At 42.2% G+C, this 24,688-nt stretch overlaps 1 protein-coding gene across 2 annotated transcripts in view; it reads right to left on the reverse strand.

The window, feature by feature from the left end:
• The window catches only part of RGL1 (ral guanine nucleotide dissociation stimulator like 1), a 77,271-nt gene that overhangs the window by 45,555 nt on the left and 7,028 nt on the right, over positions 1 to 24,688 (reverse strand). For both annotated transcript variants that reach the window (XM_068141334.1, XM_068141333.1), the window contains exon 3: positions 3,347 to 3,555. In XM_068141334.1, coding sequence (XP_067997435.1) covers positions 3,347 to 3,555 — 209 coding nt within the window. The remainder of the gene's footprint in view (positions 1 to 3,346; positions 3,556 to 24,688) is intronic.

Here is a 24,688-nt window from a genome sequence, read left to right on the forward strand (position 1 = left end):
CCATTTCTTTTCCACTGCAGGCTGCCTTTCTCTCTTCTGATACTCTCCTGAGAAAACACAAAGACAAATTCAGAAGCCAGACTTGCCACTTCTTTTGTGCTGCAATCCAGCTGTAATATTACAGATTTAACTCCTAGATAGGAAAATATTAAGAACTTAATTGCAGATTAACTGAGCTAAATTGCACCAGCTATACAATTTACTGAAATCTTTACTGCATGGAGCTGGCATCTTCACAGAAGCCCAAAGAGTTTAGGTGTCTTATAAGCAATGATTCTCAGAGAGCAAGTAATTACTTTCTTTAAGGCTGTTTTTAAAATCCTATCATTAATAATTACACTAGAGAAAATAAAACAGAAAGTAAAGCCCATGATGATGAACTTCATGAAGATCTTGAGTTTCTCCCCTTTCAAATGCCTCATCTTTGAGTATCTGAATTTGTAACTCCAATATTTCACTAAGTCTGTACATTTCTATTTTTAGGTTTCTGTGATCCTTATTGCTAGGGGGAAATATGAGGATAAAATAGAATCTAGAGGTCTCTACAAACTTCAGTGGAAAGGCTAGATTGCCAGAAGACTTTTTAATCACCCTTACAACAGTGCAGCCTAACAGTCTGAGCATTTTAATGGCTAGTGATGAAAACACCACAAAACACTGAAAACCACAACAAGGCTAATGGACTGTTTGCCCCCAATCCCAATTTTAAAATGCCTGAATCACAGAGAGATTTGATTATTTCAGTAGTCACTGAAGGGCTGAATTAACAATTCTGGAGACAAATATACCCTGCTAAAGGCAAAGATGGAACAGCATGCACAAGGATGCTGTGGCAGAACATGCCCTCCCATGCCTCAGTTCATCCAGACCTCCAGCAGCACCCACAACTTGGCTTTTTGGGCACTCTGGAGCACCCAGTGACTCCATCCAACTGAGGTGACCAAGAAGAACAGATTCAGACACTTGCACATGAAATAATCACCTGTCCCACACAAAGGCTCTACACACAAAGTTGTCTCTGCAAATGCATGCAGGAGAACAAAATAGACAACAGGTCTGCTCCACGTCTCCTTTCCTAGTCCTGCCCAGAGGCTTTGCACTGACCAAACAGCCAGCCCACCACCAAGGAGCCAAGGCAGCCTCTCAGAACCAAGAACTTTGTCCAAAAACATCACTTTGGTGAGCCCCCAGCTTAACAGATTTGATAGTATATCCAAAACTTGCTTGTCAGATACATGAGACCTTTTATAATTACACATATTAAGTAAGTGCAGTATATAAACTGCTCTTTGCATAACAGACTTCTCTCTCCTGAGGACAGCAACAAAACCAACCAGATACGGATGTGTTAAAATACAGATGCATGAAAACCCAGGCTCAATTCCAACTGTCACTGTGAGTTAAGCTCTTTCTCAGTACACTCCTCCTAAGAATCTCCATCATAGTCTGCTCCTCTCACTGCTTTTCTTCATCATCTCTTGACAACACAGGGTCTTCAGGGTGGGGGCTGTTGCAAGCAATTCTAGGCATGTTTGCATAGTGATTTGTAAAATGAGGTCATGGTCTCAGGTGGGAGGTTTATTTGCATTACTGCAGTACTTCAGTAACACAGAATTAAGAATGGAAACTACTAAAAATCATAACTGTGTTGAACTGGGTGGGGAACATGCATGAGGATGATTGCTGGGCATTAAACAGGATGTAGGAACGTACTTTAAGACAAAATGCTTTGTCTTAAGGCAATGTGAGAGCCTTTAATTGAAAAGTGAGGTGTGTGTCAACAAGCTTAGAGTCATCTTTGACTGGCAGATTCATATTATTTGAAGTACTCACAAGTTCTCATAGATTGCAGAAAGAAAATTTCCCCAGATGCACATCAATTAATGCCTAAAAATCCCAAAAGAGCTGTCTGGCAACTGTCCAACACAAAGCAACATAAACTGCACTGCTAGGGGGAGAGATATTTAAAACAGCCATTCTGGGCAATGCATCTTTGCAAAGGCTGCCATTCTATCTGTTCCAACTTTTCCTGTTAAAAATGCATCTCTATAAAATAAGGTAAGTAACAGAAACCACACATGGAGTACTACTGGCTGAAAGGCACAGCATATGTGCATAGAACTATTGGTTTCTCCCATATATTTGTGCTTCTCTGGCCATTTACACTCTTAGGAAGCAAGAGATTGTCATGACACACTGTCACTTGCTAAATCACCTCCTCTTCTTTTATTATCAGAATCCCCACAAATTTGGTACCCTTTCATATCTTATTCTTCAAGGACATGTATGTCCACAGCTGAATCCAAAACTGAGAGTACAGAAAGAATTCAAAAGAAGGAACTCCTCAGTATCTCTTTATTCTGGTATACAAGCACAGTCAATTTTTATTGCTTCCTATGTTCTATGTCAGAATTGGTATGGACTGAGAAGTAAAGCTCACAGTAGTAAACCTAACTGCTCCCCAGGATGGTTGCTCCTTCCTCATCTGACTTATCTGGCTGTGAAGTCACTGTACTTGAGCAACCACAGGTATTGCTACAATCAATGCCATTATTAATTGAGCCATATAACATTCCTACAAGGCAAGGAGTATTATACCCCTTTTCAGGTGCAAAAGAAAAGCAGAAGCAATGCATTCATGCCTTGTTCTTTATCTGCCAAAATCAAAACCTAGGAGCTCTTATGTTACTCCTCTGTCCTAACTACTATATGCTAGAAGAACCACTTCTGTATGTCACTTCAATCTGAAAATGCAGCAAATGTGGTACTCCCAACATAAGCTCCCCTCTGACCCAATATCTCAAGATTTTAGGATGAAAAAAATAATGTAGGAGGTTCTAAGCATTCTACAGATGTGATTTAACAGTCTTACCATAAAAGCTACTCTTACAACAAGCAGTTTCTATGCTGCCTGAAAAAATTTATGACTGCATGCTCATGAGAAGCACAAGAAGGGGATACTAAATTTTGTATGTTTGTACAAAGCTGGTTTCAAATCAGGAGAATTAGGTCTCAAAACGTCAGTATCCAGCAAAATGTAGGAATTTGTTCTAGGAATGGCTTTGCAGACCACACATTCTGGAGTTTTTTTGGGAAGAAAACTAACTTCTGTGGTTCCCAGTTTGGTTCCTTAGCAGTCAGACATGGTGCACTTGCCCTGCCTATGCTTTAATGGGGGCTGGAATGCAGGCAGCAGACATTTAGACATTTTATGTTTAAGTTGAAAATTCTGTGTTTTGCAGCATTCTTGACACTTGTCCAAGGGATGTACACTGAAGGTGGATTTAAGAAATTCCTGAGGACATTCACCTATCATGCTCAGTTCTCACTGTAAACAGGCTCTTACCTGTCAAGGAGAAGTTCCAGTACTTCCTTAGTAGAAGCAAACGCTTTGTACGTCGAGAGGAAGATACTGATGTAGGTAAAATCATTATCCCCAAAAGCTGTCACGAGGTTCTCCACAAGCTTCTCCAAAGTTCCAGCTTTAATTGTCCTAATCTTGTATGTTTCAATCTGGCTGACAGTATGTTCTGAAGGTAACTGCTCCTCTTCCACCTACAATGTTGAAGCAAAAGCAAATTGCAAAAGTCAGACAGAAGCCAGATCCCTGACACAGCTTTTACACTACAACAAATTAAATTCCATCTTTTCAAAGCAACAGTCCACCTTTAGTCACTAAACAAATCTGTCATTTTTGTCTCTCCAAATTCTGTATGGAATTAAGCAAGATTTTTAGTAAGTTTATCTTCAAGGTGTTCCTCTGACACACCCCACAAAATATTTTATAGTCTGGCTGCTATCAAGTTATCTTATGATCCCATTACATGTTGCCTAAAAGGAAATCTATTGCTGTTTCCTAAAAGGAAATCTATTATCCCACAAACAGTATTACTGGAGGGAACAAGAGTGGTAATTCAGTGCCTCACTTCACTTCTGAATAAACATGAAAGTCAACCACAACTTTAGCATCAGCATTTGCGATTCCTTTCCTGAAAATATCAATTTTGGGTTGCCACACAGAACCTAAAGTCATGAACACATTTGGATTTGATACTTTTGTAAGGAGGGTCTCAAAGTCATCTTGCAAACAATACCATATAACATTTCAATTTCTCTTACAGTTTTTGTTTGGCACCATAATCCAACTACCATGACCACTAAATTATACCCTGAAGTGCCACATCTACATGCTTCTTGAATGCCTCCAGGGACAGTAAGTCCACCACCTCCCTGGGCAGCCTGTTCTGATGCCTCAACACTCTTTCAGTAAAAACAGTTTTCCTAACATCCACTCTAATCTCTCTGCCCATCTGCTACATCAAGCTGGGCTGGGAAAATGGTCCAGCCAAAACAGAGCTCTTCATGTGGCAGGCTCAGGTTTAACCCAGATGAGCTGTCTAACTGTTCACCCCACAGCTGCAGAGACACACAGGATGACACAGGAAAAACAAGTTTGGGTGCAAGCTGTAAGACAATTTCTGGAGGCACTGAAAGTTTCTGTATGTTCAACCAGACTATGAAATTACAAACTGGATAACTCAGTCTTGTGTCACGGACCCATTACTGCCTTTTATAAACAGAGTAGGCAACACACAGTCCCACCACACCAAATCCCACCGCTACACAAATGGAACCCACAGGGAAGGGATAAGGTTCCACCACAGTGACACACAAAATTTTGCTGCACAGATCTTATGGCTGTTTTAAAGGTGTATCATTTGTAATATATACACCTTTAAGTCAGGTATATGACACCACCATTACAAAAATACCCAAGCTGTTGCTACTCCTATTTATCTCTTCCATTTTAATTTTCTCTAAGGAAAACCTGCTTGGAAAAAAAACCAGTAATATTGCTGCCTTTTCAGCTTATGATTATAATACACTTTTGAACATAACTGGTTACACAACGCAGTGGCTTTCAAACAGGGAAGAAAGTCTTCACTGCTGTATTTAACTCTTAGCTTTCTATCCAGCAGATTTCCCCACTCACACTGTACTGACTTAGGTCCATATTCCACTCAGTGTGTGTAAAACCCTCTCATACACTGATGTGACTCTGTACCAAACAAGGTCAGAATCTGCTTCTGAGATAGGTACAGGCACAACACTTTCCATTAATTGCAACACTGCAACTTCCACAAGACATCATGTTGGGAGAATGTTAAAAAGAAGTATCAAACCCAAAGCCAAGCCAAAAACAAACCCTGAAAATCGAAACCTGAGTTTGCCAGCAAAATATTAAACTGCTGAAAATCATTTTAAGAGACTTTTAAGGGTTGTATTTGTATTATGTTAGCAATTCTGCCTCTAAGTTTAAGAGGGAGAAAGGACTTGGCAGAGGAGCTCAGTAAGAGACTTTCAGAGTAAGATGTTGTGGGCTGAGTTAGCATGCTAACAGGAAACTGCTCAGTCTGGATTTAATCAAGAGGCCATCTCTTCACTGACATAACCAGGCTACCCAAAGGCAAAGGAGGTTTCATGTTTGCTTTTGTATTTCCTGCTCAGAGGAATACTCTATCCACCACTACTCAAAGATGCTCCTAAAGCTCTTTGTAAATTTTGACAGGGCACACGGTCCCAGCATCTCAAAAAAGCTCACTGAGAATTTCACAGTCTTCTACAAGGCTACAAATAAACAAACACAGCATTTTACTGTCTGAAGTCCTTCACAGAAAGAGTGATTGCCCATTGGAATGGGCTGCCCAGGGAGGTGGTGGAGTCACCATCACTGGAGGTGTTTAGGAAGAGACTGGATGGGTCGTTTGGTGCCATGGCTTAGTTGATTAGATGGTGTTGGGTGACAGGTTGGACTCGATTATCTCAAAGGCCTTTTCCAACCTGGTTATTTCTATTCTATTCTCTTCTACTAGACAGACAGCAGCTTTCAAAAGCAAACACAGAAAGATTAGACTGAGGTATCTTCTCGCAAGGCCTTATTTTGTGAGGTTGTGCAGGTACTGATCTAGTCCCATTCTAAAACCTTCACTAATCCTCTGCAATGCTGTACCTTCAGAAGGGCCTGCTCTCCTTTAAGGCAATGATTTTACAGCTCACCAGCACCAAATGTGACCCACATATACAGTCCTTGTTGAAACAGGAGAGCTTCAGGCTGAATGAAAAACATGCAGGCTAAAAGGTTCCTTCAAACACAAACCCACTCCAAAAGCAGCTGCAGATACCCAGTACTGAAGGAGCTCTAACTGGGCTCCAAGCTGGTTACAATTAAGGCATTGACCTTCCTTCTGCACAGCCTGGCTCCAGAACCAACACACAATCTTTGTGACTCACCCAGGCCTTGTCAAAGTGCCAGAACACCATATGGACACTTGCAGGATAAGAAAAAGTTACAAGTACTAGAACAACATCCAACAGGCCTCTTCTTTCTGCCACAGTTGCCAATACAAGGGCTTGAACAGGCAGGTTCTAAATTACAAGCAGCTTGTAACTGGGTGCTCATGACTGAGGGTGCAAAAGTAAGGGAATCCCAGAATCCCAACCTGTTGGGGGTTGGAAGGGACCTCTAGAGATCATCTAGTCCAGTGTCACCCACAGGAAGTTGCCCAGGATCACAGTGTCCAGGCAAATTTGGAATCTCTTCAGAGAAGGAGACCCCTGGGAAGAATGGTTGCCCCAGAAGACCATTGGCCTTCTTGGCCACAAAAAGCATATTGCTAGCTCATGGTGAACTTCTTGTCTGTTCACAAGGCTTCCTCCACAGAGCTGCTTTCCAGCAGGTCAAGCCATAACCTGTACTACTGGATTATTTCTCCCCAGGTGCAGGACCTTACACTTGCCATTGCTGAACTTTATGAAGTTCCCCCCCTACAACTCTCAACCCTGTTGAGGTTTCACTGAATGGCAGCACAGCCTGATAGTCTGTCAGCCACTCCTCTTAGTTTGGTATCATCAGCAAACTTGTTGATGGCACACTCCATTCCTTCATTGAGTCATTGATGAAGATGTTGAACAAGATTGAACCTGGTACTGAACTGTGGGGAACGTCATGAGCCACAGGTCTCCAACTAGACTCAAACAACATTCCTTTGTGAACCTTGGGAGACACCATGTGCAGCCTTTGATACTACAATCCCTATTTTCCATTAGATCTCTGCAAGAGCAGGCTGAAACATGCTGATCTCTTGCCATTTTGCCTACCAGTGACAGGAAAACAAAGCAAAACTTCCACATGCCCCAAAGCTGCCAGGCACTTCACTCAGCTTGAGAGACAAAACACAGACCTCACAGGCCAAAGGTACAAGTACTACCCATTAACCTTCAATAGGGTTATAAATTAATCATAAACACCATCATCTCCATCATTAATGATTTATCTTAGCAATAGGGAATAAAGACTCAAGGCAAACAAAACACTTCCAATTCTGCAACAGTACAAAACCAGGCTGCTCCCCAGATAATGACATACAGGGTTGTAGCCATTGTTGCAGAAGTATCACTGGAAACAATCACCTTTACCCCAAAGCACAGAGATCTGCAGATTTTTTTCCAATACAAATATTATCTGTTGAGATTCTGAAAGTGAGAATTGTGGAACAAAATCAATGTAATTATTTTTCCATCAGACAGACTGGAAAAAAAAATACCAAAAGAAAACAATTGGAGTGAACAAGAATATTAAACAAGATACCAAGTATTCTTCAGGCTTAGCCATTTCTAACATTTCCACTTTATTAACTCAATTTTTACTGATTTTCACAGATTTTTAAAAGCTTTTTTACTCTCCTTGAAACTTACAGCTTTTCCAGATGGGGAGTTTTCCACTTTGCCTACTTTTATTAGCTTACTGGACAGACACCCAGTGCTGGGACAAAACTGCCTGAGGTGCAGTAACTTGTAAGCTACCTAAACCTACGGTACTGTAATTTAAGAATGACTGTTTCTTTTCACTGTTTGCCTAAATATGAATCAATTTTAGCCTTCTGAAAATAGGAATAAGAGGCTTTTTCTGATTTTGCCCTTATTTCTTTTTTTTACACACAAGCTCTCCAGCATAAAACTTGAATATTTACACTCATCTTTTTTGGGGGGAAGGGGGAAATCATGGAATGATTAAGCTTCAAAAGCTCCAGAAATACGAGCATCTATAACACCAGCATGGATTAAAACCCTAAGCTATCTTCATTTAACATGCAGTCACACATCACTGAAAGTAGCAAGACAGATGAAACAGCAAAGTGGTTTGAAGAACTGCTGGATTCCATGGCAAAAACCACACAGATCTTAACAATGTGTCTTCAAGATGCTATTGTAAAACTCCTATTCACTTGATTTTTGTAAAGAACAACTGCAGAGGTATTAAAAAGTTTTTTGACACAGTGTTTCCTTCCAGTAAAGATCTTAATGAACTCTACAGTAGAGTCTGCTCCCCTTAAAAGGAAGAAAGTGAGACTGTCCCATACATATTGACAGATGAAATCCACAGCAGCTGACAATCATGCTGAACTGACTCAAACTTGCCCTCATTGTGCTGACTCCCCCCCTCCACACCACATGATCATTAAAAAGAACTAAAACAACCTCTAAAAATGGTACTTTGCACTAACAATGCCACACAACAATGCACATGAGAATGAGTGCTGACTTCGCTAAGCTTGTCAGATGTAACCAAAAGCATTTCAAGCGTCACTAAGGTAGACACATCCATGCTCCCTCCTCCAAACAGCTCTTCAATGCTGGCAGTATTTAGGAGCCTTGCATCCCATGCCCTTATCCTCCTCTCCACAGAGCTGTCAGCCTGGAATGTCAGCTCATATGAGATAAAACTCTGAATGTGCAGCAGAATTTCCACTCTAGGAAACCACTGCTTGCAAGCCAGGAGCATTTGGGTGGCCAGATCTCCTGCAGACTCAAGCCAACGTGGATGCTTTTGCAGGAGCAGCTGCTTTTATCATACAGTGCACTTGGAAACAAAAACAACTATGGAGCCCTCCACTTTTCTAACTCCTGTCTCCTCATTTTAGATACTGCTGAAAAAAAAATAAATCAGAATTCTGTATCAAACTCAGAAGCCTAAATAACTTTATGAGTGCTTTCCTAAGATCTGACACCTAGGGGTATTCCTGAATTTCCTAAGCTCCACTCCTCTCCTTTCCCTTCTTACCACATAAATAACCTTTCTTGGCAGCAAGCCAGAGTTTCCAGGACCAATTAATTCCATGATCATTACACAAAAGGCATTCTCATTTTCTCCTCTTTAGAGCTCACAGCCTGGCTGGTATCTGTCTGCAGAGCTGGCAAACAGTAACAACAAAAGTTGTGGGTAAGACTTAGAGGTAGGGGTGAAAAAAGATTAAAAATTAAATAAGGAAAAAGGAAAAAGAAGGTGGGGGGGAAGAAAAAAAATCCTTTTACACAAATACTGTTGCTCAGTTAGAACCCTTTCAACTCAGGCACCTTGCAGCTACTTTAACCACTCTGGGGAAACAAGAAACAACAGGCATACCAGGGTGCTGAGCTGTGTATTCTCACACCTTCTGAAGTTATGCAAATATCCACTCATTTGGGTATCAGTGAATTCTATGTGGGACTAGCTCCAAGTGAATCAAAGCAAGAGTAAAAATGCCTAATTTACACATCACCTCTCATTGCATGCAACTAAAGGAGCAAGTGCATTAAGGAACTGAATCTTCAAAGAGGTCTGCATTAAAATGGCATTGTCCAGCTCTTGCAAACAGTAGAAGTTATTCAGCCATGAGAACATACAAATTCCTCCTCTGAATGTGGCCCACTTCTTAGAAGCATCTGTGCAGCAGGGGAATGCAGCCATATTGTCCAGTGAGAAGCAAGTCCTCTAAGAGGTTCCCTATATGGCATACACGAATTTTCAAGAGGCCAAAATTCCCATCTCTAGCTATCTTGTATGTTTTAGGCACCAGCCTTCACATTGCTTCTTACCTACATGAAGTCCCGTCTCACTCTCTCACCTCTCTTGTCTTGTCTCAAGACAAACTCTCCCACCCTCTTCATCTGACTTAATTTCCATTGTGTTAACTGAACCTGAACAATGAGATCACTTAAACCCTTTTCATTTTTGCTTGATGTGTTTCACAGTTCTGCTGTTCACCACAGTCTTGTTCTCCTGTAAACATGCCAGAGACTTATCATTTTCATAATACACCAGGATGTGTGAATGTTCCTTGTGGTGGTTTTGATTGGACATTGAAGCTTAGGCAAGTTCCTAATTTAAAACAGAAAAGCAAGAAAAGAAAAACCCAGCAAGTCAGGTAAGTCATGTGCATCTTACACTGTTTGAGGAATAGCTGTCATCAAATGACATTTACTAGAAACACTCTCCTAACCCAGCAAACAAATGTGTCCTATATTAAATGTCTTTCCAGAGCCCTTCTATATTAGAGAACTACTTTGGTAAAACTCTTCATCCTCCTCTCTTCAGTGCACAGGAATACCAAAATGTCTAGTCACCAAACTAAGCAGTAAGTAAATGCTCAAACTAATATACAACTAAACAAGCAGGGCACCAGCCCAAAGGCATGAAAGAAGGGTCTACTGCCCATTTTTGAAGTAAAATCTGCTCATTTGGCATAATATTTTGACTTCTGAAGATGAAAGAAGCATTACAGTGTCTCCATGAGGGAAGTGCTCTACACAGCGTATTTAGACTTGGATAAAGCAGTCAGTGATTAACTGTCAAAACTAATAAAGACTTTTACAGGTGTGGATTGGTTATAGAGGGTCCCTTAGAGAGGGAAACAGGCAGCTGGGGCAGTTCCCCTGTGCCCCAGAAACAGCAAATAGTAATTACCGTTTCTGATAACAACCCTTGCCTTAACTTCTCTTCCTCCCTCCCCACACTCTCATTGCTTCCAGTTTGTCCTGGAAATTCATAGGTGCCAAAGCCCGCTTGCAGTTCCCAGGCTAAATTACTTATTAGGAAGCACAAAGGAGAAAGAAGGGAATGTTAAGTGGGGAAGAACAGCACAAAAAAGTGACAGACAGCTCAAATATTTCACTTGACTCCGAGCCAGCTTTCAGTAATCCTCACTATAGATGGCAACGATGGCTGTACTATGCCTTCCACCTGAGGAGAATTAAGATGTTAGGCTTACAGCACAGCAAATACTGCATTTACATAAAGAATGCAAGTCTTGGTTGTGATTGTCTTGAAAACACAACTTAAACCTTAATCAAGTAAGAAATTTTGACTGTTCACCACCCCAGAAGTTGTTATCCATAGGGAGTTTGGCCTTTCAGATGACAGTCTTGCAGGAAGAAGTAATTCTCTTGGGAGGTCCTTAAAAGGTGGCTCAAGAGAATCTTAACATTGGAAATTCCAGCCATGGGTATATTATCCCTGGATAGAGTCGAATGCAAGATCTCTGCATGCCTCAGATTTGCAGCCATGGAAGAGCAGGTTAACACCAACCTCTGTAAACTACTTCAGAGCCTGTAGGCGACCAGCACTCTACAGAACCAAGCCATATCATTTCTACACTGAGCCCACACAGCAGAAGTAGACCACCAAACCAACCTAGCTTTGTTGCTGCAAGCACATGATGAAAGCTAAAAGCAGCAATGGAAATATGACAAATCCATGCATTAAGCTCAGAAGGCCAGATGAGCTAGTGAGCTCATCTGTAAGGTCTACTGGGAGCTTGAAAATAAACTCTTACCAAAATGAAAACCTCTGCCCAGTTCATCCTCACCCACTTCACTATCTCGGAAGGAATCTTTTGCTGAAGTCAGGCAATATCAGTCAGTCTACATCTTAATACAGGGTTGAAACACCAAGGGTGTTCCACAGAAGAGACCTTCCATGGTCTTAGCTTCTGCACTGCTACCAAGCAACTGTAGAATACTGTCACAAGCCAACAACTAAGGGCAGAGAAAGCAAGGAGCAGCAGAAACCCAGGTGCAAACAAATACTTTGAAAACAGGATACTGTCAAAAGTCATTGCAGTATTTTTGCTAAACATGACAAGCTGATATGCTCTGTAAGCAGCCAGGCTGAATACATGCAATGGGATTGATTTATTGGTGTGTAAATCTCCTACAGGAGAGCTAACTAAATTCTGAAAAAGTGATGTGTCAACTTCCCAACTTGAAGAGCATTTCTAGCAAACAAGAACATGCACAGGTAATAATCTACCTTCCTCATTTCAACTGATCAGGCATCTTAGCTTAAATTATTGACCCAAACCCACACATTAGTCCCTTTTCATCCTTCCCAGACTACTTTTGAATGCAAATATTAAAGAACTTTATACAGGGCAGACTCTGTGAGGTGGCAGAAGTCAGCTCACCTGTCACAATGACATGTGACAACACTGCAGCCTCTAGACAGAATACCTTCTCCTGTCTTAAGCTATCTGGATTTCAAATGCCTACAGCATTGAACCTTTCTCCCCATGTTAACCACACCAATATCCTCCCAGATATATAAAAAAACCCATCTGCTAGAGTCATCATCTAGCCCATAAATAACTCAGTCTGCCTTGAAATCAAAAGCCTTGTTCTTCAAGCCTTTGTAACCCTGTCCCAAGCCTCATCTCCTGGTCTCATCCACCTCAATGCAATTATTGCATAACCACAACTTTAATATTGCTTCCCCTCCCATCTCCCTAATTCCCTTTTATTGCTAAATGAGCCTTGATTATTTTACCACAAGGCTGCATATCACAGCATTATTTCCAGTACAGCTGAATTTTGATGCCATCCTTCATACTGCCCTGGTATCAGTACAATGACACTGCCACTGCACAGAGATCTTCTCAATTATCATCAAATTTCCAAGCTGCCTGAATGTAAAAGATGACCACAACTCTGTGCCTATCCTAAGAAATATCAGAGGAAATGCTTCTTTCATGAAAAATGCTAACATAAAACATGCTGTCATTTAATAACCCTCAAGCACAACAAACAGAAGGGATGATCAATATTACCACTAGCAGTCAGGCTTGACACAGCAAGAGGAACAAAAGTTATAGGTCAACATGAAACAATGTTGACCATTCAGAAACACAGAGATCATTTTCCATCAGTACCTATGGCTGCTAGGAGTAAAAAACTTCCTCTGAAAAGTCACACTATAGAATAAACCAGGTTCGAAGAGACCTTCAAGATCGAGTCCAACCTATCATCCAACACCACCTAATCAACTAAACCATGGCACCAAGCACCCCATCAAGTCTCCTCCTGAACACCTCCAGTGATGGTGACTCCACCACCTCCCTGGGCAGCCCATTCCAATGGGCAATCACTCTCTCTGTATAGAACTTCTTCCTAACCTCCAGCCTAAACCTCCCCTGGCGCAGCCTGAGACTGTGTCCTCTTGTTCTGGTGCTGGTTGCCTGGGAGAAGAGACCAACCCCCACCTGGATACAACCTCCCTTAAGGAAGTTGTAGAGAGCAATAAGGTCACCCCTGAGTCTCCTCCTCTCCAGGCTAAGCAACCCCAGCTCCCTCAGCCTCTCCTCATAGGGCTTGTGCTCCAAGCCCCTCACCAACTTTGTTGCCCTTCTCTGGACACGCTCCAGCAAGTCAACATCCTTCCTAAACTGAGGGGTCCAGAACTGGACACAGTACTCGAGGTGTGGCCTAACCAGTGCAGTGTACAGGGGCAGAATGTCCTCCCTGCTCCTGCTGGCCACACTGTTCCTGATACAGGCCAGGATTCCACTGGCCTTCTTGGCCACCTGGGCACACTGCTGGCTCATGGTCAGCCTACCATCTACCAGTACTCCCAGGTCCCTCTCTACCTGGCCGCTCTCCAGCCACTCTGACCCCAGCCTGTAGCTCTGCATGGGGTTGTTGTGGCCAATGTGCAGAACCCGGCCCTTGGATGTGTTAAATGTCATGCCGTTGGATTCTGCCCATCTGTCCAGCCTGTCAAGGTCCCTCCAAGAAGGGACCCTTTCCAAGAATGTGATTTAATTTAATTATGAAACTTATCATCACTTTCTGTACAGTCAGTAGAGACAAAAAACATGCTTTATGAGACAGAAGGCAACAATGCAGAGCTCAAAGTGGACTTAAGGATGCCCCAAGTAAGAATTCTGTTGCATAACAGTAGCCATGAATGCCCATTACATAATCCCAAACAGTTTTATTCATCCTTATTTGCTGGCTTTCCTTTCACACTGTAAAGCTAGCTCAAACAATACACAGAAATTAATATTACACTGACTGAGGAAATCAGGATAAAGTGCTACTGCACTCAGTGTAAACAAGGCAAGATGACAGATTTTAATAGCACGAATAGCTGGAAAATAAAGCCGTAGGTGGAAGGAGATGAAACGCATTCTGACAGAGGAGAAAACAGTTAAGAGAAGACTGAGATTTTAAAATAACCTAAAGTTAAAACACAAGGTATTTTGGGGGAAGAAAAAAATATCCAGGGAATGTTATTACACGGTTCTTAACAATTACTGTGAGCAATCTCTAGAGCCAAGCTTTATTAGTCTTTGCTAGAAGAAACAGGTTAGCAGTAAGTAACCGTTTTTTATGACCACAGCATGAATATATAACTAAACTGCATTATAATCTTCGTTTTGATGGCTGTGCTTTTTACTACCCTTTGTTTTGAAACTAGGAAACCTCTCTGGGGTGGGGTCTGAGTAGGAAAAGCAGCAACAGTAAGCCAATGTTACCTAATACTAAGGATTACCAGCTCGAACCTTTCTTAAAGTGCTAAAAGAGTCCAAAATCAATTGCTAGTGCAGGCCAAACTGCATTTTTACTGTATTATCTAGTGGTCACAGGGGATTCAATTATGGAATCTCTTAGATTCTTCTCCTGTACACATATAAAGAAAGGGAGTGTCTATCACAGAATGTTTTGGGTTGGAAAGAACCGTTTAAAGATGCAGTCCAACCTCCCTGCAGTCAGCAGGGACATCTGCAGATACAGCAGGTTGCTCCGTACCCCATCCAACCTCACTTGGAATGGTTCAAGGGACAGTGGTTCTATCACTTCACTGGACAACCTGGGCAAGTGTCTCACCACCCTCAAGGTCTGAATTTGCTTCCTTCTATCTAGTCTGAATCTCCCTTTTCCAGTTAAAACCCATCATCCTTGTGGCCCACCATCCCACATGAGGCCCTGTTAGAAAGATTGTCCCCCATCTAAGTATGACCGTGTGTGTGTCGCTGTGTCCCATCCCTGTGACAGCAACATCCTTGTGCCAATTCTTCTGTCTTCTCTCTGACAAATTCTGTATTTTGGATGACAAGCTGTATACACACATGGCAACTAAACACACCATGCCCACACAACTGTCTGCATTCTTCTAATGACAGCACCCAGCCATTAATCCACCTCTTCTGACACAGCAGAAAGCAGCACGGGTCGTGTGAGCTGGCACTGAATCCACTGCAGACATTTGTGTTTTGGTTTAAGAATGTTGTAGTTGAATTTAAATCCTTAGGCAATGGACACAAATCAAAACACACACATCATTATGGGGAAGTATTGAGGCAGAATGCAAAACAAGTACAGCTCACAAGTAAGGGGGGGAAGAAAGAGCAAAACGCATCAAGCTGCAAGATAGAAGAGAAATTGTCCATGTTTGTGTCTAGTTTTGGGGGACCATTGTTTAATCACCCATCAGGGGTCAACAGCATACTTATACTCTTCTCTGTTCTGTCCTAACTTTGTGACCACTTGATATTTTCTGAACAAAGCAACTGGTTTTGTATGAAGAACGTGAGCCTCGTGGCTTAAGGAAGCGTGTAAGAGTTCATTCACATTTTGTGTGCTGCTACAGGGAGCCAGCAGACTAAAAGCACAGCCAGAATCAATCTGAAGCACTCAATGGGAGGAATGCAAAAGCCTAAGATCTGACTTCCAAATGAAATACGTTATTGTTACTTGTGAAACATTTCCAACAGCAGCACAATGGCTGCCGTGTCTAAACACAAGGCACCAAACCCTGCCCTAAAGGGTTTCCTCTCTAAAAATACAATGTGCAGTGCAGGTAGGGCCAGAGATAGAAACAAAACAAGCAGACAGACAAAAGGATGCGTAGGTGTATCTCCAGAACCATTTTCCTGTTTTATTTGCATCTAATATTTCAACTGGCACCTCAGAAGCATTTCATTAACTAACCTTGGAAGACAACAGTTAAACCTGATTTGTCACGTGCATCCCAACACCAACAAAGCTTTCAAGCCTTACCAACCTCATCTAATGAGTTCTCTCCACATGAATACTATAAACAACCAAAGGTCATTCTGCACTTGAGTCAAAAGAGAAACTTGGTATGATTCAATGCATGCAAGCTTTTATGCAAGTTTATGTGGGGCATAAATTATATATAGGAGAAAATAAACCCCTGAATTGTTCTTTAGCATGGAATTATAGAATATTTTGAGTTGCAAGAAATTTTAAGATCATTTAGTCCAACCCCCCTACAGGCAGCAGGGACATCTGAAACTAGAGCAGGTGGCTCAGAGCCTCATCCAACCTGACCTGGAAAGTCTTCTACCACCACTCTGGGCATCCTGGGCCAGTGTCTCACCACCCTCACTGTCTAACATCTTGGTCTATTTCTGTTTTAGGACACACAGATACTCTGGAGTTTAGATCATTGATTTTTAAGAGTCACAAGGTGCCACTGAGATCAGGAAGTCTAAACTACTACATGAGATGTATCACAAGTGACCAGTTTCAAGTCCAAGAGCTATGAAAATTTGAAGACATCTCAAAACATTGAGTTGTTCCATATTGGTCAATCATTCTGGAACCTCCTCAACAGAAAGTGCCACTTTGTAATAAAAACCTGTAGTTTAACTTGCACAAAGAGTCCTAGAAAGGAAGAAACAGCTAATGACCAGGAGAAAAGTTTGTAAGGAGAAAGGCAACTGTACAAAACAGCGGAGGGGGTGGCAGGGGAAAACAAAACATCTTTTAAAATTGCTTTCAGAACAAAAAGGTGGGAAGAAAATAGATGAACAAAATGGAATATAAAACCAGGATCAGTTTGCAAAACTATTTTAAATACCTACACCTTCTTAGGGCCATCATGGCCTGGTAGCAGTGTTGCTGGCTATAGTCCATAAGCCATCTGGGGGTGACCCACCACAACCCAGCCACCCACCCCACAGGAGAGCCACTCCTCCAAGTGTTGCACCCCCGGGTTTTGGGGTGAAGGTGGTAAACTCTGGTATCTCATCTGACACCTTTCTTTTCACAGACAGAATTAGCAGAGCCAAGTCTCTGCATCTGTAAACAGTAGAGTTTATTATTCTCCAAAATTCCAAGGGTAAAACTTGGACAACAGTCACAGGGTGTATCAGGAGTATCTTGCTCTGATACACAACTTTTCTTAAATGTCCAACACAGTAGAAGACTTTTTTCTCTCCTAAGTTTGAATCTGTAGAGTTCTATTAAAGTATTAAAGCGTAAGAGTTTGCCTCATCACCATCACTAAATCTCAGCATGAGTAGCAAGTTATTACAGGTAAGAAAATGAAACCCTCAGAAAAGTTGGGCAGCTCAAGCCACAGGATGAGTCATTAACAAATTAATACTGAATACAGGACTCCTGCTTTCCTCTACCTTTCTAAATCCAGACTGACAATTGTCCCCAAACTGGTATGACAGGGCCATTATACATAATAACTCATGTGTTCAATATCACATGCAGCAACCAGTTTATTCTCAGTGAGGATTTTACATTAAGTCATAGGAGACAAGTGGAGCAGCAGCAGCTATGGGACAACCACCACAAATTTTAGCATGCAATAGCTTCTGCACCGATGCAGGGCTGAGCTACACAGAGATTACTGCAAAATTTGGACATAAATTGGTATTTGATCACCAACTGGTGGCAAAGAAAAATAAATAACACCTCCCTCAGACTGTAACCCAGCAGCCTGACAGCAGGAGTGCTACTGTGCAAAATGGCAGAAAGATTCACACCTAAGGTGAAGGCTGCCAAAGTTTCATTTTGATTGCCAAAGCCATTAAAGGGGAGCTACACTGATGGGCAACAGATGGCTTATACAACTACATGTAGAGAAATGTAAGAGGCCAGCAAAAAAAGTCTGTTGAAAGTACTAGCCTCAAAGGTCACCCAGTGGCACACAAATCAGAGGAAAGATCTGAAGGGTTAGAGTAGGCACAACATTAAATCTTTCAGCACAACACTTGGAAGCAGCAACAAAAAGCAAACAATTCTGCAACATATAAATAAAGGGTACCAAAGCAAGTCAAAGGACATTATTCTTCCACTGCATAAAGGGTCTAATGAGACCACATGTAGAGCACCATACTCTCTTCTAGCTGCCTTATTTTTAAAGCAGCTATTGTGAAGCTGAATGGGGGAAAGCAAAGGGCAACCCACACAATTCCTACAGTTGCAGATTTGAAACCAGCAAGGACACAAACTTTTGTTTCACACACAGACAAAAAAAGCAGGATCTGAGCACTCACTGACCAAGGAGGAGGTGGCAGGACTACTGGAGAACAGGCCTACAACAAGCTCCCATACTCTGTTGCAATATGGTCCTGACATCTTCTGGACATTAAAGTTCTCATTATTCTTTTCATGACAGCCTGTGTTCAGTTTTATTCTGCCTCATTAAATATGTGCCATAAACAAACTGAAACCAGAACTTTGTAAACAGCAACACATAATAATTGTCATTTTAAACTAAACTTGAGGTTTCCCCCTCTGACAATGGCCAGATGCTATAGAGGAAGGTGAAGAAATAACACCCAAAACATACAGAATAAGCATGGGGTCTGTGGTGACAGGTTGGACTTGATGATCTTTGAGGTCTCTTCCAAACTTGGTGATTCTGTGAACTGCAGGAGGTGCTTGTTTTATACCTACATCACAAAGTGTCACAAGTCTTGTGCTTCCCATCTCACACAGTATTCATTCATTTCTTTTCATTATTTAGATAAATGCCTAGTCCTTTCTGAATTCTTCCAGACTCACTTGGACTCAATTACTTCTTCCAGAAGCAAGTCTTTCAGGTGAATTACATGCAATGTAAAATTAACACATTTATTCACCCCCTTCCCTTGCTCTCAAAACCACCCAACATTCCTGGAGTGTCCCTTCTCCACTCACTGTTTTAAGTATCTCTGTATATCCTCCTATTCATTGCCAATATTGAGCCTCAGTCCTGTGAAAATTTAACAAATGCACTTTTTTAAACCTGCACATCAATCTTGGTTGCAAATTTAAATCCTCACCCTTTTAGTGTCTCCAAATCCCAGCAATCCTTTCCCACCTGTGGATCCCTTTTCTACTTCCCTTACCTTTCAGGTGAGGAGAAAAGCCTCAAGAATGGGGGAGGTGCTACTGTCATCTTTTTAGTGCTATTTTCTAAGTTTCACTGCACTCTCCAGCTTTGTATTTGAGCTTGCTTACACAACTGCTCTGCTGCCTGGTGGGCAAATGCTTCCACTGAACTCTAGACTCTCAGAAGTCCTGGTCTTCTTGAGTAGTTTTGAATTAATTCACTTCTGGTCCTAAATTGTTTCAGTATGCTGCTGTGCATTGTTAAGCAGCTGCCCCTTGTGGCATATGTCACATGGGGAAAAGATATCCCTGTGATAACACTATGAAGCCACTAAATAAAGTTCACCATTACATTTTGACAGCTAATCCATCTCCCCCTGAACTTTATCTAATGCTTCAAACTCAGCCATCTCCAAAAAAGAATCTTTTTAAAGTCACATTGTCCCAGAAACACTTTTTTCCCCATCTCCCCAAAGAAAGGGGGACTCACCAGCACAAAACTCAGCAGTAAAGCCCCACCTCAATCATACTTTTGTACTATGTCACATTACAACACATTTCTCATAGTCTGCCTGGTGAAAATTTGTGGCCAGACTTTGACAGTTATTTGGATGAAGGATGCTGTAAGAATGCAAGATCATTATCATTTTACTTGGATAGGGTTTTACTTTCCTTCCGCTCCCTAAATTATTGGTGGCATGGTGCTGAACTGAGAGCTACAGTGCAGCTGTATTCAGGCACTAGCATGAGTCCATTCTGGGCCTAGGTAGAGTGATTTCCATAAACAGTAAAGAGATTTCAGAGTCCAAAATACAAAATTTCTCACTACAGCTTTAAAACTTAATAAAATAATCCCCCAAATCAAAACACATCCTCACACATCTCAATAAAATTCTTATTCCAGGAGGTGTGAACACATAAAAAACTTTATAGCTCAGCCCTTAATGTAAAGCTACATGTTAGTATACCACCCAGGAAGAACTACAACTTGCTTTAAGAGCTTGTATGACCACTCAGCATGGTAAAAAAGAGCATTTTGTGGGTGAATCAGGGTCAGAAGAAGTCCTGGGAAACTGCAGAAGCAAAGTGTAACAACTCCCTGGAGACAACTAGTCAGCTGCTCAGCCCTTTAGCAACAACATCTAAATGTATCTGCATTAACTATGAGGAGATATAGAGAAGTAGGTAAATAAAACATGCCCAAGTATCATCTTAGGGTTCAAAGAAAGGTGTATCAAAGTGGTCCACCTCCACTGGATATAAGCAGCTTTCCTGCTGTCTGAGCAATCACACATCCATTGCAAGTGGGACTTTCTGTCCTAGTGGTGTTTTTTACTAGAAGACAAGTCTCATCATAACAATTTACAATCTCTGATACAATCTTACCGTGGTGATGACACTAAGTCATCCCTGGAAACATTCCAGGACAAGCTGTTTGCGGCTCTGAGCAACCTGTTCAAACTGAAGATGCCACTGCTCACTGCAGGAGGGTTGGACTCAATGACTGTTGAAGCTCCCTTCTAACCCAAAATAATCTATGGTTCTACGGTCTTGCCTCTGGTTTACGAGACACCACACAAACACAAGCAAGAACAGGACTTGCACTGAGTAAGGGTTCATCTACCCCTTCCAGAACTAGTAACCCCATTTTCTTCAAGGGGCTAGGCCATGATCTGATCACTCTGTGCTCAATCCTTCACACAGCTGTAGCCCCTCACAGCGCTGGCTACAGGAGGCTGTATGTTTAGAAAAGAGATTCCTACACCAGTAGTAAAAGATGCAAGTCCAAAGCATGCATTTACACACTGTCACTAAACATATTTTTAATTAGCTTTGCCAAGGCTAAATTTAAATCCAAGCATGACTAACAGGCTTGCAATGCTTCAGCCTGGTTCTTAAATGAAAACATCAAAACCCAAACTGTAAAGCTAATGGTTTCTCCAGGGCTATTCTCCTCACAGCATCTCAGCCCAGTTCATATGCTGCTTCTCCCAGGCTTTCCTATGACACATAACCACATTCCTCACCAACACTTCTTTGACCCAACAAGTGACCTACATCTTCTAGCATTCAGAAAGAAAATGTTGGTTTCTTTGCAGAACAAAGTGGGGGTTTTCTTGTGTCCTTCCTTTCAATTCTTGAAAAAGCAAGCAAGATAACATTCAGCTGCAAGACAATGAGATGCTGTAATTCAGGGGAACCTCAAGCATCCAAGAAGAGTAGTTTAAAAAGACAGGCATGCCGGATAGCAGAGGAATTCCCAGTGGAGATTAATTATAGCACAGGATGTCATTATATTCCTGCATGTCAGAGGTAAACTGAAAGTGTGCCAAAGGCAAGTTTTTGTCCATAAAAAAAAAACACCAAAACCAACCCATAGGCTGGCTGTGAGGTTTCCAAACATCCAGCCACATACAACCAGTCCAAAAACACAACAGTGTAGTCCCCAGCAACTGTCTCAGCTCGTTATTCCACTGAATCGAGGGATCATTAGTGAAAGATGCCTCTGCACAACCCCACAGGAAGGGAGGCTGCCCATGTCTCCCTCCCTAGCTCCATATGGCCTCACAGGAGCATCGTCCAGCCTCGACTCATTGTTAACACCACCACAAGATTAAAGCCCTGTCACAGCCTGGAATGGGATGTCTGAAACTCAACTGAGAGTGTGACACTGCTACAAAGCCACTTACCCTTCTAATTACTCATGTTGGCCCTGGAACTGGGAAAGTAGGAGACAGTAATCTTTCAGGCTTCCATTTTAAAACTCATAATAAGCTCAGTTTCCATTTCAGAGTGCTGTTCCACATACAGCCTCTATTACCCAGCTGATGACTGCATCAAAGAGTGCTCCTTGGCATATCCCGGGAGCAGAGACCTCTGCCTGAACCAGGAAGGAAGGAGAAAAATATTCCATAAGAAGACATTAATAAGGGCTATGATGTTGTGGTACTAATATACCCACAACTGAAGGGAAGGGCAGGAGGAAAGAGCCTACTCAAAACCAAAAGGCAAGCTGAGTGAGATGCCAAAGCTTTTTCCTGACTATGCACCTGCCTATAGGTAAAATCATCCAGTTTCCTCTGAATCTCCCTTATATTCACTTTTTCGGGTCTCTGGTGGTTGACAGGCATCTTCTACCACACAAAATTGATGGGAACACACACCATCTTTCTTCCTGCTCCAAGACAGTTTCTCAGAAGACAGCACTGGGAGTGGACAATAGCACAACATGGTTTCTATAAGAAGCCTGTCAGCATCTTGGGAACTGCTTTTCTGCTTCTGCCAAACATACGGTCAGAACTACACCCTGGCCTTGGTCTGGGTGGTCAGGATGGGCTGTAGGAACCTGATCCAAAGAGTCTGATTTACCCAAAAAGGACCAACATATGCTATAAATCAAGAGACAAAACAGCAAGCTGCAGGAAGGACAACCATCAGCCAAGTCCTTGCTTGCCGATTCCACAGGAAACTACTTTTGACCAGAACATCTGGGACCTAAAAGTAAGATCAAAAAGAAATCACAGAGCTGGCTCAGAAGGGCATATGAGAGGGTAAGGAGCAGGCCCAGAGAAAATTTGAGGTTGTGCATGTTCCTAAAATGGTGATGGTTCCAGGAGCTGTTTAAATATCAACCCATACTTATAGGCCAACATTGGAGAGAAAAAAATAAGCAAACTAAACCTTTTCCGATGGACTGTTCAAATCAAAGGGAAGGTAGTGTCCTAGGTCCTAACTGGGGTACAGACTACTTAGAAGCTTTTGTAATGTTTTTCTGACTGAACTCTCCAGTACAAGCTTCCTGCCAGTACGACTGTAGATGTGTTTAGAAGCCAAACTCACAGTCACATGCAATGTAAAGCGCAAGACAGTCATTCAAAAGTCATGTTTAACACACCACAAAACTCTTTAAAAATGTAATTATCAAATAATGTTGGTGTTAAAAAAAGACAAAAATATTTAACAGGAGGTTTGGTCCTTTGCAGCTCTTCCCCCTTTCAAAACTTTGGAGGCATTTAAAACCTCCCTTCTACAGCAGTGAGTTTGTAGTGTTGGAAGAGCATATTCTGCTACACACTCAAAGCTACAGCATCAAAGACGCTTTGAAACAAGTAATGTTTTGCATCAATCTCTGCCTGCACAAACCCCAGAGCCAGAAGTTCAGCTGTGGCCAAAAAAAGAAAGCAGAAAGAAAAAAAAAAACCACGGACCTAAAATCCACCCTAGATACGGAATCAATGGCTAACTAAAGCAGGCAGCAGTGGCCATGAGGGAGCATAGCATTTCCCTGCTATCTGGGTATCTAAGGCTCAGAGGAAGAGCAGTCCATGTCATCCATCAGCAGAGCAAGAAACGTGATGCTTAAGGACTGCCCATTTAAGATGTAGAGATATGGTCTCTGCAGGCCTCCCCTGGTGCACAGAGGCTCTGGGGAAGTCCCATTCCCGGCTGCTTTTCCTGTGACCTGCCCCACTAAAAACTCTGGAGGCAGAGTGCAGGTCTCTTTCTCACTCCTTCCCAGATAAAGGACTCCAATAGGAAAAACACTGACAAGCCTTAGGGAGCCTCTCCTGTCTCAAAGACTCATTCCTCATTACCAGGGCAGGACACCAACCACTCACCCCTCCTGAAGCCCTGGAAGGGTGAGATAAAACACTCTGGACTGGTTAACGGGGAGGTCTACAAAAGTCACTCCACAGCATCTGAAACACTTTGCTTTTCCTTTTTGTAGTCGTCTCATTCATCTGCCCATGCCACACCCAAGCCTTTCACACCTCATTTTCTGTGGCACTGATTCTGCCCCCTTCTTCTTACACCATTCTCCAACTTCACACCAACATTTTCCAACACCTCTTTGCTACTTTTCTGCATCCACTTCCCCATATTCCACTTCCCAGTGAATATTCAGAGATCCACATAAACAAGGCACACTCTTTGTCCATCTCCCCCCTCCTCAATGTCTCCTCACTCCCACTCATCCTTCTCTCACTGCTTCCAGAACAACTTCAAACCTACATTTGGCAGCTGTCTCCTCTTCATACACTGGTCTCTGCCTGCTTTGAATTAACCAAAGCTTTTCAGCCACCCTTCATCAGCTTGGATAAGACATGCAGGGAACTTCTACCACAAAATAGCTGCTTTCAAATGCTCCTCCCCTTTTGCAGTGTGTCTTCTCTGGACTCTCCTTCATCCCTTACACACAACCAGCTCCGCACTGCCAACTTCCTTCCCTCTGATTGTACATTTGGATTTCTTTTTGTCACAAACTCCCACATTTTTCCTCACAAAAATGTAACTTCCACCCTAGTCCTCCCCTCTCTTGCACACTTTCTTGCTCTTACATTTCCTCTTGGCTTAGAAACACACAATTGGAGGATACTGTGTTCTGCTACCAAAGGAAATCAGTTTATAATCCTCCTCTTCAAATCATCCACCTCCAGTATTGGTGCCTGTTTGATTC

Source organism: Melanerpes formicivorus, unplaced genomic scaffold (genome assembly GCF_026170545.1).
Source record: "Melanerpes formicivorus ecotype bairdi unplaced genomic scaffold, bMelFor1.0.p_v2 SCAF_7, whole genome shotgun sequence".
NCBI classification, from domain to species: Eukaryota; Metazoa; Chordata; class Aves; order Piciformes; family Picidae; genus Melanerpes; species Melanerpes formicivorus.